Source organism: Cheilinus undulatus, linkage group 2 (genome assembly GCF_018320785.1).
Source record: "Cheilinus undulatus linkage group 2, ASM1832078v1, whole genome shotgun sequence".
NCBI classification, from domain to species: Eukaryota; Metazoa; Chordata; class Actinopteri; order Labriformes; family Labridae; genus Cheilinus; species Cheilinus undulatus.
In genome coordinates this window covers 47169668-47188677 of record NC_054866.1, presented here as the reverse complement: position 1 = coordinate 47188677, position 19010 = coordinate 47169668, and the positions used below count along the sequence as shown (strand labels likewise).

General features: G+C 39.6%; 1 protein-coding gene across 2 annotated transcripts in view; it reads right to left on the bottom strand.

Annotated features, from left to right (window-relative positions):
• Window positions 1-3193: 3193 nt before the first annotated feature.
• The window catches only part of eml2 (EMAP like 2), a 56405-nt gene continuing 40588 nt past the window's right edge, over window positions 3194-19010 (bottom strand). For both annotated transcript variants that reach the window (XM_041809663.1, XM_041809671.1), the window contains 17 exons: window positions 17691-17820; window positions 17186-17335; window positions 13040-13109; window positions 12709-12819; window positions 12527-12622; window positions 12240-12374; window positions 12018-12117; window positions 11724-11878; window positions 10171-10296; window positions 9906-10037; window positions 9746-9813; window positions 9311-9399; window positions 9127-9224; window positions 8806-8893; window positions 8590-8685; window positions 7285-7415; window positions 3194-7096 (listed from right to left, as the gene is read on the bottom strand). In XM_041809663.1, the coding sequence (XP_041665597.1) occupies window positions 6971-7096; window positions 7285-7415; window positions 8590-8685; window positions 8806-8893; window positions 9127-9224; window positions 9311-9399; window positions 9746-9813; window positions 9906-10037; window positions 10171-10296; window positions 11724-11878; window positions 12018-12117; window positions 12240-12374; window positions 12527-12622; window positions 12709-12819; window positions 13040-13109; window positions 17186-17335; window positions 17691-17820 (1901 nt within the window). In that variant the 3' untranslated portion in view covers window positions 3194-6970. The remainder of the gene's footprint in view (window positions 7097-7284; window positions 7416-8589; window positions 8686-8805; window positions 8894-9126; window positions 9225-9310; window positions 9400-9745; window positions 9814-9905; window positions 10038-10170; window positions 10297-11723; window positions 11879-12017; window positions 12118-12239; window positions 12375-12526; window positions 12623-12708; window positions 12820-13039; window positions 13110-17185; window positions 17336-17690; window positions 17821-19010) is intronic.

The following is a 19010-nucleotide window of genomic DNA, read 5'->3' as shown; positions in this document are numbered from 1 at the left end:
GAAGCTAAAAGAAATGCTGAGAAAAATGGAAAAGGTTAAATTAATGAGGCCTTTGCTGGGCATTATGTCTAATAAGACAACATAAAATTTACGTAAAATATCTTTTTTATCAAAGGGATACAATTTTACCAAATAGTAATCCATTAGGCCATGGTTTTAATATGTCTATAGGGGTCTACTTAACTCATTTGCTTGATATTAAGACATTTTTGGAGGTCTTGCCCTTAATGTTGGGGACAGGGATCCTCCCTAGGCCTTTATGGATCATCAGAATAATTTTAATGCTTTTTTAAATTCACTCTTGACCCCTTATATACAAAATGACAACAGTACATTTTTTAGGCCTGTTAGAGTGTGAGGCCCCAGGCAACCTTAGCCTAATGGTAGAACTGCTTATGGTTATTCCAACAGATTTCCTTTGTGATTATTCTAACAAAGCAATACTGATCTAGAGCAGCTTTAATGAATCTCAGCATTTGTTCATGCAGGGCACAGTAGTCATACACCCAGCCATGATCAGCTGACAGCCAGCTGATCCCAATTATCGCATCCCAGTTCCTACAGCCAATCACAGCTCTTACTTTCAACACAGATGTGCATTTAAATATGAGGTATCTTCTCACTAACCTCTGCTTGCATTGATGCTGATGCGCCACGCTGCCGGCTAAGTTCAGCCTCCTCCACCCCAGCCTCCTCCTTTATAGCATAAAGCCTGTTGCACCCTCTTATTCAGATTCACATTTGAGCAGTAGAGCTGTTGATTTAGCAGCAGAACTCATGAAATGTCATTGGTTGTTGAAGTGTTATCACCTAAGATCCAATGTAAACCTCCTGGTCACCTCTGACTCCATGTTTTGGTTCTAATGAGGAGCTTCAGAGTCTGCAGACCCTGGTCCTGACCTGAGAGGTGTTGACAGAAAGCAGAACAACGTGACCACAGCAGCAACATAAACTGACCTTAGTCTTGTTCGATAAACACTGGAATGTTTCTCTTTTCTTCTGACCTCAGTGTCTCCCTCTCCTCCTGACACTGAGGTCGAAACACACAGTATGGCAGCTAAACCATATATCATCACTTTTTGTACATCGTCATTATCATCATCATCGTTTACGATGAAGTGTTTGACCTTCGTACATCTTCCACAACCTCACATTCTTCTGACCCAGTCCGTAATTATAGGTAATTTCCCAGAATGCATTTAAAGCAGCCACAAGATGTGTCTGCTGATTACGTGTGACTGCAGAGACTCAGAAAAGAACCCTTTTTGTTTCAGCTTTAAATGCACCTTCCATATGCAGTATGGGTATTTGTCCGTAATGACTGACTATGAAATATTTGCTTTTTCTCTGAAATTACTCAGACAAGCTGAATCCAAATTATCATTTACAAGTTAAATTATCACTCCTACATACTGGTGTACATATTTATGTGTTTTTTATCAGAGTGGGCCTCTCTTTACATGTAGATTTTTGTTTCTAAGTTTTTATTCAGTGGCTCTACTGTAGAAGCAGCTCAATGTACGCAGCACTTGAGTCCATTCAAATTTCTGCAAGGGGACTTCAGAGTGTATCACATTGTATTTCATGCATCGTATCATATCATTCTTATCGTATCACATGCGTCATATCAAATTGTATTGCGTGTATCATGTCGTATCCAATGTATCTTATCTCTTATATCGTATGCATAGTATCATATTGTATGCATAGTATCATACTGTAAGCATCGTATCATATCATATACATCATATCATATTGTATTGTATTGAAAGCATCATATCGCATGCATTATCATTCCCTATCTAATGCATTTTGCACATCATATTGTACCACATGCATCACATCATACCGTACTGCATGAATTGTATTATATAGTATTGTAACATGTTTTATTGCTTCATGCAGTCTCAAAATAAATGCAACAATGCACCATCACTTAATTTACATTCATCACACACCAAAGACACAGAGGGGTTAAACTTATAGAATCTGCCTTTAGAAAAACGCTAAATTACTTTAACTGTATTGACCTTAGTCTGCTTTTTATTGAACAGCTATGAATACGGGAAAGTGCAATCTTTCGTACTTTATCAGAAAACACAACATTAATTTCTCTTTCCCAAGCTTTCCTAATAAAGTTAGCAGGTCGTGAGTTCCCTGAAAAGTAATTCACAAACTTAGATGAGCTTCATATTTGGTGAAAGAGTAAACTACTTCATAAGAGTTTGACTCAAAGAGAGGGATGTTTTCTCACAAAGTGCCAAAGTTGCATAAAACAAAAGACACTGTAGTGAAGTGTATCATATTTTGAGCTTGACTGCCCTAATGATGCATATGCACCTCAGTCCCTTAGCAACCCATATAGAAAATGTATTGTCCACAATGCTGGGGCAAAGGCATGGTTATAGCAGATCCTGTGTGTATTGAAATACCAAGGATTTATATCTTCATACCCTGAGTATGATAATTTTGCCCAATAATTGTTGTCCTTGTAAGGAATCATTAAAAATATTTCTGTTCCTAATACTGTAAAATATTGCTGTAAGACCACCAAAATATATTAGGTTAATTGGTGACTCTGAATTGGCCGTAGGTGTGAGTGTGAGTTTGCCTGGTCATCTCTGGCGACCAGTCTAGGGTATACCCCACCTCTGGCCAAATGACAGATTGGATAGGCTCCCGCCCCCAGCAACCCCAAACGGGATAAGCGGGGTAGAAAACGGATTGATGCATATTAAAACCTAACTGTAGGATCATTTCTTGAGTTAATGGTACCTTGATAGGTGGAAAATGCTGATTCTAAATGTTAAAAAAGTTGTTGATGAACCAATGTGAGTCTCCCACATGCCAAGGCAAGTGGACAAGTGGACTCCAATTTTCCCATGGAGTGTCCCACATGCCGTTTGGTGTACTCTAGTCTAGATTTTGTCTTCTAGTCTAGAATGTTCTTTGTCTTCATGGTGTAATGGTAGCCAGGGATACTGATTAAGCAGTGACATGGACCTTCCAGGCACAGGTGTTTTGTCATTAAAGCCAAATTATGTTGACTATGATCGATGTATAAAATCAGTCTAAGGGTAAAACATCCAAGGGGGTGAATACTTTTATAGGCACTAAAAATGCAGGATATGTAGATGAATCTAAAATTCCTAACACCCATTCCCCTGCCCAGTAAAAAGAGAAAAGTCTGAAGTGAGTTGGGTAAAAACTTTATTAACAAAAGAGAAGAAGGCAAAGCTAAAGCTCACTTCAACAGCACAGCAGCCTACGTTACCCTTCTGTCAATCACTAAAAGTGCCACAAGAATAATAACAACATCCATCAGGGTTAAATATTAAAATAACACAGCCACTTGGATATACTGCGTAATGCATATATTAACTCTATAGACCTCTGCAACATTAACAGCATCTACAGGAGGAGGGCGGCCTCAGTCATGCTCTGTCTCTTGAAATGTAGCGCCATCTAGTGCCTCCTCAGCACAGTTACAGTAATAAGACCACAGCAGCCCGAGGGGAGAGGGCAGGGGCGGGGGTTATATGAGAGGCTCTGGATCAAGAACAGCCACTTTGTACCGTTTAAATCTCAGAGGGTGATCTGTAATACTTACAAACATTCTGTAGTCATGTCAGAAATCATGTTAGGGAAGGAAAGATAACAAGGCAGTTAGGTTATAATAAGATTTTTAAAGGGGAATGCCACCTATTTTATGAAGACTAATACAATCTTTCTTTGCCCCAGGCAGGCCAGTTCATTCTTATAAACATCATCACCATCGCTTACTGCCATAAGTGAACACATAGAAACTCTGACTGCAGCACTTTAAACCTTTAGAGGGTTACATTCTGTTTTATTTAACTGTAGGAAGTTTAATGTTGGGATTTCTTCCTTCAGGAAAAAGGGAGCATGTTCATAAGAATCTACTATTTTCACCTGGGGTGCAAAGTTAATGTGAAATCTTTAAATGTTCGTGTGATTATGGATGTTTTAGCCCTTGAATTGTGTATACTTTATGACATTCTTGGCTTCCATGCATTCAGAATGAAAACTTTTTTAAACTTCATATGTCTGACCAGGATTCTGCAACACATTCCTTTCAAGCTTAAATTTTAGAGCATAGTGATGTTGTTCTAGTTCATACTAGTTAATAAAGTATGCAGTTTATGCAATAAGCTAACCACCTTACACAACATTTAGGAACTTGCTTTAATCATCACATCATGTGGGCATGTATGTAAACCTACAGCTGCTTTGAGATGCAGAAGTACTGTCCTAATATTACTCTCATTCATGCATCATCTATACCAGGGGTCCCTGACCTTTAGAACATCTTGGAGACATTACAAGATCTTTGTTTACACGTGTATTATGTCTAGCTCTGTTTCCTTTATCACCTTCTTGTATATGTTGTTCCAGTTTAAGACAGAAAATGACATTTTCATGACTTTAGTTTAATACTGGACCAGGGGTTCCCAAACCTTGCAATGCAAATGACCCTCTGTTGCTATATTCCTTTACATTTCTTGTAGGGCTAGGCAATTAATTGAAAATTAGATTAAATTGCAATATGGCCTGCTGCAACTTTTAAATCGCAGTAGTTGCAATATTTCTTAAGCCTAAAACTTGAGTCAAAATGCTGTTTTAAAACTTTTATTTTTGCAGCAGAGATGTCATGCATCACACATCATCCAATCATTCAAAAGCCACTTTTTTTTTTTTTTTTAGAATAGTCAACAAAAAAATCCTACTTCATTGTTCACATTTTCTGATTAAATATGAGGATGACAGGAAAATTATCATTACCTATAATAATGTATATATCCACTTGGAAATATGAGTCAAAATAATCACAGTTACATTTTTTAAATGTTTAAACCCTAGTTTTATCTAATATTGTGTTGGTTATAATATATAATGATTTATTGCTTGTATTTGTTGGAATTTAAAGAATAATCACATATCAAACTGAAATTGCAATATTGGGAGAAAATTGCAATTAGATTATTTCCAAATCTTTCAGCCCTAATTTCTTGTACATTACAAAAAAACATAGTAAATTTAACCTAATTCTGCTTAAAATCTTCCCTTTTTCATTAGAGGATTTCAGGCTATACACTCAGTTCAGTCTATAATTTACATCTGGATTATAATTACCAGTAAATGTTAACAAACAATTTAAAAAATGTCTCTTATCACTGTTTCCTTACATGAAATGCTGCTCTTATATCAAATGTAAAATTAGCATAGAAAAAGAACATGTATATTTTAATTATTTATCAATCGGTGATTAATTACATCAAAAGGACATAAATAAGTAGCGTTTTTAACATAAATAGTGTTATTTGGTGATGTATTTTCCCCCACATACCCAATCTGTAATATATCCAATCTGTACATAACAGTTTGTAAATACTATTTATATTTTGTAGTTGATGTTTTCATACTCCATATTTTTGTATTTACTAATGCTCTTGTTCACACTACTTTTGTTGCCCTCTATTTCTATTGTGTTATTGTTGCCAATGGCCTGCTTTGTCTGTACTGCTTTTTGCTGCTGTAAATTGGAATTTCCCCTTGCGGGACTAATAACGGAATATCTTATCTTAACTATGGAAAAAGGAGCTTGTTATGGATTGAGATGTAATAGCAAAAAGGTTAATGCTTGATAAAGCAATGTGCAGATGACTTTTGACTCTCCACTGAGCTTACTGTGAGTTTTTAAAGTGAGAAGAGATTAAGGAGTAGTGGTGGATGTATTTTACATCACTGTGGCTGCAGGGAGATGTTAAAGTGGCTTAACCAAACTGTGATGAAAGGGACCATAAAGTATGCAATTTATCGTGATTTAAAAATTCCTGCACCAATTATGGCACTTAATTGCAATGAATGCATCAATGCTGAGAGGCCTAGTTTGAATGCATTTGTGACGTGCAGAAGTTTGTATCGACACAGAAATGTAAACCTTCAAAGATCAACTGAAGACTGTATCCACTAACTTTCACATGGGTAAAATCCAATCATATAAACTCAAAGTAAATATTAGTTGCTTTAATCTTTGTGAATTTGTGCAGGAAGATCTTGTTTTCTCTGTTCAGCTCATAGTGGATCTAAAGTTGAAAAGGTTGGTGACCACTGATCTGTATCACGTATCCTCTGGGCGAGAAGCAACACCCTGGCCTGGTCCTGAGTCAGTCACAGGGCTGTTTTATTAGAAACAAACTACCAGGCACAGTCATGTTCACACCTCTGGAAATTTTCAAAGTCAGAAGTAAACTGGATAAGCATGTCTTTGGACTGTGGGAGGAAGCCAGAGTACCCGGGAAGAACCCCCAAAATGCACGGGGAGAACATGTAAACTCCACAGAGAAAAGGCCCATGTGACTGGGACCAGGTACCTTGTTGCTGTGAGGTGAAAGTGCTAACCACTGCATCGCTCTTGAGCTCAATATTAATCCCTAACACATAAATTCAGACCTTTGGATTGCCTCTGTGAGAGCAGGAATCATAAAGTATACACGATTTTTGAATCAAGGACTAAAACGTACAAAGTCACGTCCCAGTAAAATAGGTGGAGCTCTCTTTAAAGGGGGTTAAGATGAATACAGTTCAGGCACAGTTAGTACTAATGCTAAAGCCACAGGTGTGTGGTCTCCACCAGCTGCTCTGGTGTTACAGTAGTTTGCTTTTTTTGGATACAGTTAGGATTCACTTCCTGCATTGCAACAAGTCAATTTCTCTACATTCTATCACAAACAGCAGGACACTAAAGAGGATTTCGGTTATTATTATCTCATCTGGGGTGACATCTGTGGGTCGGTCGTGTTGTGTTTGTATTTCTTATTTTCCAGTAGGCACAGAGGAGTAACTGCCCCCTGGTGGCAGGAGGGTAAAACAGTGAAAGGTGTCGGGGTCTGAGAGGAGGCTGGTCCCTGTCTGTAGGGATTCAAGATGTGGGTGGTGATGCCGTTGCCTAAGCAACCACCCACTGCAGGATGCTGGTGTCTTTCCCACCGGTGGAGATCAGGTGACTGTCGTCGTGCAGGAAGGCAACATTGGTCACGTGACTGCTGTGGCCACCATACTCGTGGCTCGGAGCCTGAAGAGGAGAGAGGAGGAAGTGAAAAACAAAACAGGAAGTCATCAGACAGAAACAATGCACTTTGATTATGCATAATACTAACGATTACTGTTTTAATTATAATTTTTCAATATTGAAATTATAAATAGATCATAAATGTATCTTCTTTGATTTTCTAAGAGAGTATGAGCGAGTGAATGACTGACCCTTGGATGAGAGCAGGGGAAGGAGAACAAGTGCACTTTGCCAAAGTCATCAGCAGAGGTCAGCAGGGATCCGTCATGTGACCTGCACACGGCATTGATGTCTGTGCCGTCTGCTCCGTCCGGCCAAATTCCTGAGAGAAACAAAGAAGACAAAGAGGCAGACAGAGAGAGACAGACAGAAACATTAAGATTCACATCATGTTCAGGCTGCTGTAAATGCTGCTGTGATTTGATCAGAGATCGATGTGGACACAGCTGACAAGAGAAAATCTAAAAGAGCAAACTAAACAAAAAGCTGCAGTTTGGTGCTTTCAGAGCACTGCAAACGAGCATAGTTCCAAGCTGACTGTCATCTTGGACTATGTCTACCACTCACATCGTGATGTGCTGGTTAAACAACAGTGGAAGACTGACTGGTGGAAACCCTTTACCTGCCTTGATGGTACCCGAGGCCATTGGTTCCCAACTTGGGGTCCAGGACCCCCTAAGGGGGCACCAAAGATCTTGGGGGGGGGGGGGGGGGGGGGCTTTGTCTGCTCTGAGGCTGCCAAAATTAGATAATTAGATTTGCAAATAAAATAAATAAAACCATGATAAAGCAGTTTCTAAGTAGTCTATACAGTGGTCTTTTGATAAGAAAAGCATGCATGGGCCTTTTTTAGGGTTGTATCAGTGAAACAATCCAAATCTTCATTGATCATTGACAGCAGTGTGTCACTTTGTCTTCACTCTTGGGGCCTGGGGGCTCTGCTTTTCTTAGGTACATGTAGGCGGGTGCCAAGGAAAAATGGTTGGGAAACACTGCCCTAGGCTGTTTTTACTCACCACATCAGCTCCTTACTCTGTCCTAAAGGTGTGGACATTTTAATTTTTTCAACAGATTACTTTCCAATGCCGCTGGTAACATGCAAGACCATCCAGAGCATGGCTAGGCTTGTATCAATGCTCCTTCCTGCCAGAAGGTTTTACTTGCCATTACACACCTTAATTCAGCCTAAATTTTTGGCATACCTAAAAGTTCTGCATAGTGCTGTATATCTAGACTGTAAATAAGGGGCCAGGAGTGAATAAAATAGCATTAAAAATAGATTTTGATTACCCAAAACTCTTGGGGAGGACCCCCAGCACTAACAGCAAGGTCCAAACCCTTCAAAAAGCCCCACAATAGTCCCAAAATACAGACCATAATCAGTGGAATTAACCTTAGATGGAGACCTCATATTCAGACGTGTAATGTTTCCTCTCTGGCTTTTAGTGAACGAATAAAATATGAATAAAATGTCAGGTAGGCTTCAATGGACCTACCAAAGGTGTTAAAGCTCAAGGTACAGGTGGACGTGGCCCACTCCAGGTTACGCACGATGTCCATGTTCGTCACATGTTTACCACTGGAGGCCTCCCCTGACAAAACAAACACAAAAATGTACTTTTAAACATGAGTGGCTTTAGTTCTCATATTTCAAGGGCAATTACTGGACTGGTAATGAAACAAAAAGGTTAAAGGCAGGAGAGAGGACTCACAGAAGAGGATCTCGTAGTCTCCTGAGTTGGTGACGATGTACTGGCTGTCTGCAGACCAGTCCAGATGGGTGACGAAGCTTGAGTGACCCTGGAGAAAACATGGAGCAAACATTTTAATAGGATGTGAGGGCTTCCTGAGGGGCTAAAATTTATCAGCAAGTGTTCATGAGGACCCACATCACTGTGAGGAAGTTTTGGAGAATGTCACTTTTTTGACAAAAGTTTGGTCCATCTTGTTTTGGATGTCTAATGTGTAACAGTTATTCTTGGGCTTGGAAACATGGCTTTAAAGATACTGATATTTTAGTGAAATATACTTACAGTGCATTTCCCCACACGGCTGTATTTCCGACCGTTCTCCGTCACAGCATAGATGTAAACAAAGTTGTCATGGGAGGCAACAGCCAGGAAGTTACCATCTGAAAGAACAAGTCCAGGGTTAAAAACAGCTTCATTTTGACACTAAAATGATCTCTAATGAATCTGAATCAGGGCGATGTTTTACCTGGAGAGTATTTCACATTAGAAATTATCTCATTTCCATCTGTGTGCATAGAAACAAGATCCCGGGTGTCAGTGTCCAGCACCAACCACCTGTAACACAGACAAACATGCACACGTCAAGAAATTCAGGAAAGTTCTAAGGAACATTATGTTGACTTTTAACACTGTTTATTATAAAATGACTACTCCTATGTAACAACATATCTAACCACTGCCTTCGCTGAAACTAAAGAAAAATCCCTCTACATTCCCAGAGGTATAAGGCACCTATTATATGATGATAGACAGTGATTGCAGTGATGTATAGTTTTATCTCTGAGGAGGTGCATGTCGGGCTTAATGCATAGGCTTAGCTGTCCAAACATGAAATGATGTAGATCTGATGCAGAAGTATTATCCGGACTTTAGTGTCCAGTTTCTGAACTCTGAGGCTGACCTTCCAGTCATGGTCCCCACAGCCAGAACTTCCCCGCTTGGATGGAAACCTGCAGACCTCCCAGGATCCTGGAGAACAGCAGGGAGAAGAGAGTTGGATTAATGCTTTCATTCAACAGTGTCATCTTCAATAAACACCCTGATGTCTGGTCTTTCTTCACCTCGATGGTCTTGCTCCAGAGGGGCTGATGGGAGTTGGTGTCCCAGAGGTGAACCTGCTTGTCCTGGGAGCAGGTGACAAACTGCTCCATGGTGGGATGAACATCCAGACCCCACAGCTCATCTGTGTGACCCTGTGATATAGAACAAGTCTGTTTTAACAAACCTGAGACCAGTTTACCTCAGAGCTGCATGTTTATGAATACCCTCTGACATAAATAATGCTGCATGCTCCTCTTAAACAGAAATATGAATGTGCATGTGTACCTGAACAATAGGAGTTAAAGTGTCAGGGAAGGCAGCTCTGATGATGGCGTTCTTGGTGGTTCCTACGAAGAGTTCTCCAGGTTTGCCCTCAGCCAGAGCGCGAACAGGCCCGAACGGCTCGCCCACCTGAATCACAAAACACAGAACGCTCTAAGAGGAGGCTCACATGTTCATTAAAGCATCACTAACACCGCTAACAAAGCTCATCATCCAGTTCTCAACAACCAACTTTGAGGTACTGAAAAGAATAACGATGACTTTCCATTAAAGTGCTGCAAAATTAAGATTTTCTTTCCAGTTTAACAAGCCATGACTGAAAATGTGGGCCTCTGGGTCATTTACTTAACATGCATTTGAGTTTTGGTTTGTTATGTGCACACTTAACGACCTGCCAACGACCTCAGGTGGTCATGTGACCTCAGAAAAACAAACATGGATGTCTGTCCATACCCTATTGCTGTCCCTCCACAACAGGCTGCCCTGGCATGTGTAACAGGTGCAGCAAAAATAATAAAACACAGAGAAGACTCAAGATGAGATCCTGGCTGTAATGAAGACACAGTTGTGTTTATGGTTGTGGCGGTGAAAGTACGTCTGATCCAGCTGTTGACGCTACCCCGTCTGCTTGCTCTTATTGGTTGATGTGGGTACTCCGTTGGAGGCAGTACGACCTAGAGTCGTAAATATCAAATATGTTTGATATTTACAATTCAGGGTTTAGGAGGTGACGACACAATTTGGAGCAGTAAAACAATCATGTTGACACCACACACTTAAGGATTATTCAGACACTCGGGATACGCCCCCAGGATGGTAAACTGGGTGGCAAATCTTGCCTCAAATCAGGCTTAAAACCCTGCAGTGTGTGGCAAGCCTTAGACTATAATTAAAAATGCTCTTTGACGATTTATTTTCATGTAGAAGGCTAGAATAAGACTAGCTAAAATGGCTCTTCAATGATGTAAACTGACAAAAAGCTAGTTACGTTTTTGTCAAGGAGACTAAAATGAGACTAAAATGTAAATACTGGACTGTCTGACATTCAAAATCCATGTTATCTAATTTAAGATATGTCAGTATTTTTATCAGTATATTTTAATGTAGTTAAAGTATGATAGTGCATTAATATGCGTGTTCCAGATTCATGTTATTGTTACGATTTGGTAGATTAAATTAGTTTAAAGCAAATACATGTTTTGGCTTAAAGTAAAGTCTAAACTTCAGACTAAAACTGGACTAAAATATCTGTAATTTTTGCGGACTGCCTAGACAAAGCTTTAAAGGTTAAGAACAATTCAAACGTGATTTAAAAAAAAGAATTTTGATAAAAGAACTAAAACTATGACTAAAATTATAATAGCTGCCATATTAAGACTGAACAGAATAAATATATATAAATAATTAATCTTCTTTGCTGGTCTTGCTTTTGTATATCAAACAGAATCATCGTTGTTAATATCAGACTGTTTCATATTCAGCTAAAATCTCCAAACAGCAGCTTTAAATCCCTCACTCACAGGACTCTTACTTCTTAAAAACCCTTTTTTTCTCACCTCCATCTCAGACTGTTTCCTGTAGTCGTGGTTCCACAACACCACCTTACGGTCCTTCCCTCCTCCGGACACCATGGTGCCGTCCTTCAGGACGCAAATGGAGAAAATCCCGCCCTCATGGGCCCCTGACACCTGATGAGTGATACGGTTACCACCTGTTGATCAAAACACAGGAAATCAGGACATAAACAGAAGACCTCCTGACTCTGATGGATGGTTTTCATGTTTAAATGTTTATAGATTTAACCTCTGTATTATCTAACCATAAAGGTGGGATCATCATTGAAATTATACCTTTGGCCCAGATGTAAATGTTCCCGCTGGAGTCTCCTGTGATGGCGTCTCCATTCTCAGCAAACGCCACACACAGCACATACTTTGGTTTCTCGTGTTTCTGCAGAGAGATGCAGTGGTAAAAAGTTTATTGCAGTGATCCGGTATAAGGCAGCATTTATTTAATATAGCTGTACATGATGAATTAGCTGATATGTTAAACGTGATGTAGGAGGGCAGTACCTCGAACAGGCCCTGTCTCTTGGTGAGCGTGTTTCCCTCCATGGTCCAGAAGTTGATGTGAGATTTTCCACAGGTGACGATCAGGTTAGCATCCATGGGATGAAACACAGCAGCCAGCACAGAGTCATTGGAGCACTGCAGAGACAGCGTGAGGATCATTTAGATTCTGAACATCATACTGCTAAACCACAATGTTTGTAAGGGACAGAGTAGGAAACTGAGACCTTGGATTAATTCACATACAACTGTGTGAGTCTAAATGGGGTCATAACAAAGATAGAGGGTACCTTGACATCAGCCACTTGTTTTTCCTTCTGCCAGTTCCAGACTGACAGGATGTGATCATTGGCATCGTCGACAGCACAGAGGAAGGTGCCGCCGTTCTGAGAGAACAACAGAGTTAGATCTTAATAAAGCAAAGAGACGGTTAAATGTGTCAGTTAAAATCTAGAGTCGGGAAGCTGCTTACCGACTTGGAGAAAGCCACACAGGTGACGGCTCTGTCGAACACGCCCATCCCGAGCACATGCAGCGTGTTGAGGCTCACAGAGTCCCAAACACGGACATGAGGAGCCAGCAGCTGAGCAGACACATTAAAACAATCAGATAACAGAACACAATGGCTTTCTTTATTGACATTTTGAATTTTATTCAAAGCGAGAACCTCTTATTCCTCATGCTGAAACCCTCCTACACTAGCCAGATTGTTTGATCACATAAATAACCTAAGGCCAACATTAATCCATGTCAGTGTGAATCATTTGGTAATAATCTGTAGGAGGATGTAGGCACGGTCCTACCTTTCCATCTTTAGAGTTTCCAGCTACTTGCCCAGTTGCTATGGTAACCATATCAGGATGCACACTCAGGCTGAGAATAGAAAACAAAAATTAATAAATCATTTACTTCTTTACACTCCTGCAGGCTTTTATGAAGATCATGTTGCGTTATAGAGTCAAATATTTGGTTTAAAGTGAAGCAAAATGAAACAGAGGAAGGACAAAGTCACCTGGCCTCATTCTACAACCACTATTAAAAAGAAATTTGTTCTTAAAACCTACTAACACAGTTTTAAGATTCTGACATTCTTTTAAGTTTTCTAACCTGGGATTTCATCATAAGTAAGGACATGATCTAAAAACACCAGAGACAGTCTGAAGTACATTTGAGAGCTGATGTGACAGGATAAAAAATTACATTTTGTTCTTTTTATGACTAAAATATGCTGAATTAATAACACAACAATATCCTATTTTAAATCATATTTGAAATGGATTTCAACCTTTGAAGGGCTTCCATAATTTTAAAAGATAAGCCTGAATACATGACCTAAATAGAGTCAGCTGTATATTAACCATGCAATGTTTGATCATGTTAGTAGGATTTTATTTATTAAAAACTCAATTTAAACAGCAAAAAAACTTTCTTTGAGTCTTGAAAATCATTCTAGTGTCCCTCATTTACACTGATGTGGAAATAAATAAACATGAACAAATTAAAAGACAGACGTGTCATACTCTGTTAAAACAGAGACACACTTATAAAAATGATCTCTGATCATTTTATATTTTCCAAGGAAAATAAGTGTAGCAGCATTAAGACTAGGGCTGGGCAATTCATGGAAAATTAGATTCAATCACGGTCTGCTGCAAGAAGGTGCAATATTCCATTAACCTAAAATTTGTGTCAAAATACCAGTTTAAAACTTTTTGTTTGCAGCAGAGATGTTATGCATTACATATCCTGCTTCATTTTTGTATGTTTTTATTAATAAAAATGAAAATGACAGAGAAATGATCATGCTCTGATTATCCCTTTTTAAAGGGATACTCAGGGATTTATAGATTAAAAAAACAATAAATTTAACAGCACCTGTTTCTATTAAATCACATTCATTTGGTAAAAAAAGCTTCAAAGCATATTATCAGTGATGACAGTGCTATCTAACTGAGTGATATCATCTGATTCATGCATTTGTGGTGCATATTTAACATCCACAAATTGCACTAAATATATCATTAAATAAGCCTCTTTTGGTTCCATTTAGAGCAGCACTACATTCGCTTAAGAGCTATACAAGTATTTTTTTTTATACTTTAAGTCCAGTGATGAATGTTTTATGGTTTATTTCCATTTGGACATTACTGACACCTCACTCTGGTGTGCCTTGTGTATTCCGGATGAGCCCCCAGATTTTGTTACCTCCTGGTCTAGGGGAACCTGGACATAACACAGCCTTTATCAGACACTTCCAAAGAAGCCTCTGTGTGACCTGTGACTTTGTGAATAGTGTGGTTTGACTATTTAGGCTTTGAAGTTTGATTTGGTTCTTAGTTTATGAATTATTGTGAACATTTGTGTTAAACATTAAGCTCTTTGCAGCAGTGAGTAACCTCCTTTGTGAGTTTGTTTGTTACTCCCATTAAGCCAGTTAAACTGCTGCTTATTTTTGCTTTACTTGTAACACTGTCTTTCTTGGGAGTGGGTTGAGTGGGGTCGGACATGTCCAGGTTCCCCTAGACTGGGACGAAACGCATGCCCTTTACAGACAGAAGAGAGTTTTTCTATGCTAATAAGAAAAGAAGTGGACAAGCTTCTAGCTTATAAGCTCACAGCACTCATCAAATTGTTCTAACATGCTCAACTCTTCGGTCTCAAGTAAAGAAAGTTTTAAGTCTCGAGTTAAGTTGAAGTTTAATAAACTTTAAATCTGAACATTTTATCAGCGCTGTCACTTAATGAGGTGACACAACCATTACCATAATGACAGCTAAATTAAATTTAGCACTGTTGTTTCCAGCCTCGCTGATTAGCATGTAAGCTTTCTGAAGTTAGTGATAAAGCTAAAATGAGCTAAAGAATTTCCTTACAACAAATGTTAGCCTTGACTCTCCGTTCTTGCAATTTGAACGTCAAGCAATTTCAAATTAATTCAAGGCATTTTTTAAAAAACATACAGTTTTAAACCGAAATTATTTTCAAGCTATAAGGCTCAAGTTCAAGTAAAGTCACTCATCACTGGCGTTAAAGTCTAAGTCAAGTCCTTTATGATTTTGTCAAATCAGGTCCAAATTCTTCAAATATTTTGTCTTTAGTCTAAGTTGTGTCGACGTTGTGTGAGTTGTGTCTTCACCTTTGCAGTGAAAGTAAACATTATGAATGTCAACAATAAGCGCTGAGAAAAACTGAGATGTTTCAGGATAAACTTCTGTTTGCTCTGTGGACTCTGTTTTCTGAAGATTTATGAGAAAGGAAGTAAAACAAACACACGACTGAGTATACGACAAGGAATTTTAGACGTGCAAATAGAAAACTATAAAAGAATGCCTTCTTATTGCATTGATTGATTAGCTTTATATTTCTGTACTACAGATCATCTTACTTTTGTCACAACTGTAGAAAAAATAAAACCTACAGCAGTTAAGACAAGATTATCTCCTCTGAAAAGCAAAAGCAGGACTCATTACATCGCAGTGGGAGAGGAGAGCATTATAGCTCCCAATGGAGATAAGTAGCTTTCCCAGCATGCCTTTGGGGAAGCAGCTTCTCCACATCCCACAGCTTCTGAGCACACATCTCATCCAGAGTGCCAAATAATGCTCATGAAGTGAATAAAGTCACGTTGCATAAACACGGACAGAGAAAAACCATACTGGGAGATTCTGATTGACAAGTTAAGAGAGAAATACACAAGTGTATTTGTCTAAGTGCTGTTTAAGAATATTTTTTTCTTTTTTTTTAAATTTAAAGATATATTTTTGGGCTTTTCATGCCTTTAATTGATAGGGGAGGACAGTGGACAGAATCGGAAATGGGAGAGAGACATGCTGTCTCTGACTGATATTTATTTCTTCATGTTTTTCTCGTATGTCTGGCTGCTTTCTGTCTGTCTGTAACTCTGCCAGCTGTGCTGCTGCCTGTCTTGGTCAGGACACTCTTGAAAAAGAGATTCTTAATCTCAGTGAGGTTTTCCTGGTTAAATAAAGGTCAAATAAAACACACACACATTCTAAATTTAATTCCTACAACCTGTTCCAAAAAAGATGGGACTGGGCAAAGAAAAGACTGGGAAAGTTGTGGAATTCTCAGAAATTCCTGGAAGATTTCAAAGATAAGTAGGTTGATTGGTAACAGGTGATAGTGCTGTGATAGTCATTCACAGCTGACAATGGTACGATGTTCTCTGGTCTGTGAAAGACTGCATGGGCAGACAGTCCAGCAGTTTATGACTAACACTCCTCTGTGAACGACGCAAATAACTTAGAGATTTCCTCATCCATAGTTCATAAGATTCAGAGAATCTGGAGAAATCTCTGCATGTAAAGGGCAGGGCTGAAAACCAGCAGTGCATGGCCGTGACCTCTGCATCAAAAACTGGCATCATTCTGGGATGTACATCAAAAGTGGGCTCAGGAACACTTCAGACAGTACGCCACTGCATCTACAATGTCATGACCATGCAATGTGAAAGTCAACAACATCAAGAAGTGCCGCAGACTCCTCTGGGCCTGAGCTCCTCTGAGATTGACTGACCTAAAGAGGAAAGTTTGCTGTGGTCTGATGAGTCCACATTACTATTTAGTTTTTGGAAACAAAGGCTGTTGAGGAAAAGGACCAATCAGACTGTTATCAATGCAAGTTCAATGCCAGGATCTGGGATGGCTTGGAGGTGTACTAGTGACCGTAGCGTGGGTCATTTGTACATTTGTGAAGGCACTGTTAATACTCAGAGGTACATACAGGTTATGGAGCAACATATTCTAGTCAAAAAATTACTTTAATATGAAATATCTTGTTTTTGTGCCGTAATCAGCTGAATATGTGTTGAAAAGGATTTGCAAATCACTGTATTCTGTTTTATTTACATTTTACACAGAACCCCAACTATTTTGGAATTTAGGTTTGCAACAACATCTGCTGCTTTTATCAGGCTGTAGTTTTCTCACCATTTCACGTCATCATTGTGTCCCAGGTAGTGTCTCTGCTGCTGCTCCTCCGTGTTGTAAAGCACCACCACCGAGGCGTTGAAGTAGACGATCTCACCTGTGGGCAGCAGGTAGAGGTTGGAGCGACAGTCTCGTCCACGATAACCATACCTGAATAACCCTTTAGTTAGGGAAAAAAACAGGCTAAACTGGACTGAACCAGCCAAAGAGAAGCAATAATTGTCTTAGAGGAGATATTTATTGGATGCACTTCATCCAAAAGGCCCTCAGGGGCTTTAGTGTTTGCAGCTTTTACTATTTCTAGATTGATGTTAAAGTTACTCAGAGTCTTTACTCTGAGCTCAGAGCTTCTCTTTAAAAATAAAGTTCAGCATGTCACATGAATAAAAACATCAGCTGTTGAAGAAACTAACAGTAGTTTGAATGTTCCTGAGCCATTAACCCTTCCAAAATGGCAGTTTATCCTCCCTTTCTCTCCGTTTTCTTGCCCCAGTCTGAAGGATACACCCACTGCAGTTTGAGCTTGCGGTCAGGTACCGCCACCTTGTGGTCGAGGCTGTAGCTCTCCCTCTGCTCATCTGGGATGTGCATGGTGACGGGACGACCTCGGAGGAACATCCTCACGTAGCCGTCCTCTGGTGGGGAGGAGAGAGAGGAGAATTAGAGCGGGGAGAGAAAAAGAACAGAAAAAATAAAATGTCAAGCTGCAGACACGAGTATGAAGAAGAGAGCAGGGAGGACATGACCGTTTGGTGATTTACTGCTCTGCATCAACTATAAAAAGCCAGATTCATGAGTCTGACTTTGGGCTTTAATTATTTTATTTCAGGATATTTTTATGCAGTTATCTTTAAGTGTTTTATCATGTTATTCTATTTCATTTGATACACATGAGTGCTCTGTGCATTGCTGCAGCTAAGAACACTTCCTTGGCCCTGGCACAGATGTAAGACGTGGGCTGCAGCACGGTACCATCCCTTATGCACGTACACAAGCAATGGGTGTGCAGCATTCATTGATACAACCAATCCTCTCATCAATCCCTTTGAAGAATCATCGAGTGTTAGAGGGCTGCATCTGACCAAAATGACTCAAAATAATCCACATAGTAGGTAAAGTGACAGTCATGTTGTCTGGCTCTGTTGTGCTGACCCTGAGAGACCACGTATCTTCAAACTACATGTGCCTATGATGTGATGACGCATATGTGCTCAGGCCCAGCGGTGTGAGTGAAGATCAGGGGAAGATCAGGCTCCAGCAGTGGCCCAAGCAGGAGGGCACCTTTAAATATGAACTGAGATTTCCACATCAGAGATTGCTGACCCTCTTTGCAGCTGATTACAGAGCAACACTGATGAAAGGGTGAGACTAACAATCAATGCAGTCTTTAAATGCACACTCTGACAGACACACAGCATGCTGCAACTTGACTCAAACAGTTGAATACCAACGCTCTGTTCTGGTCCACCTACAGTATCTCTGTCTGAAGGTAACCGCTGGTGTTTGTTCTTAGCCTTTAGATTAAGTACTAATTCTTCAGTTTAAGAGGTGCATTACAGTATAGGTTAAGACAGGGGTGTCAAACTCACTCACAGCAGGGGCCGGATTCTGGATTCAGGTCTAACCTGAGGGCCTAACAAGGTCACCTTTTTAATCATTGACTGTCAACCTCATTTCACCAGTTATAAAATATATATATATAAAAAAAACAAAACAAACAAACAAAAAAATGAAAATGTGGCACAACCCAGTTCTTCATGGAAAAAGTCCTGCAGTAATTGATCCATCGATCACCTGACTGATTCCTCAGCAGCGTCTCACTAGC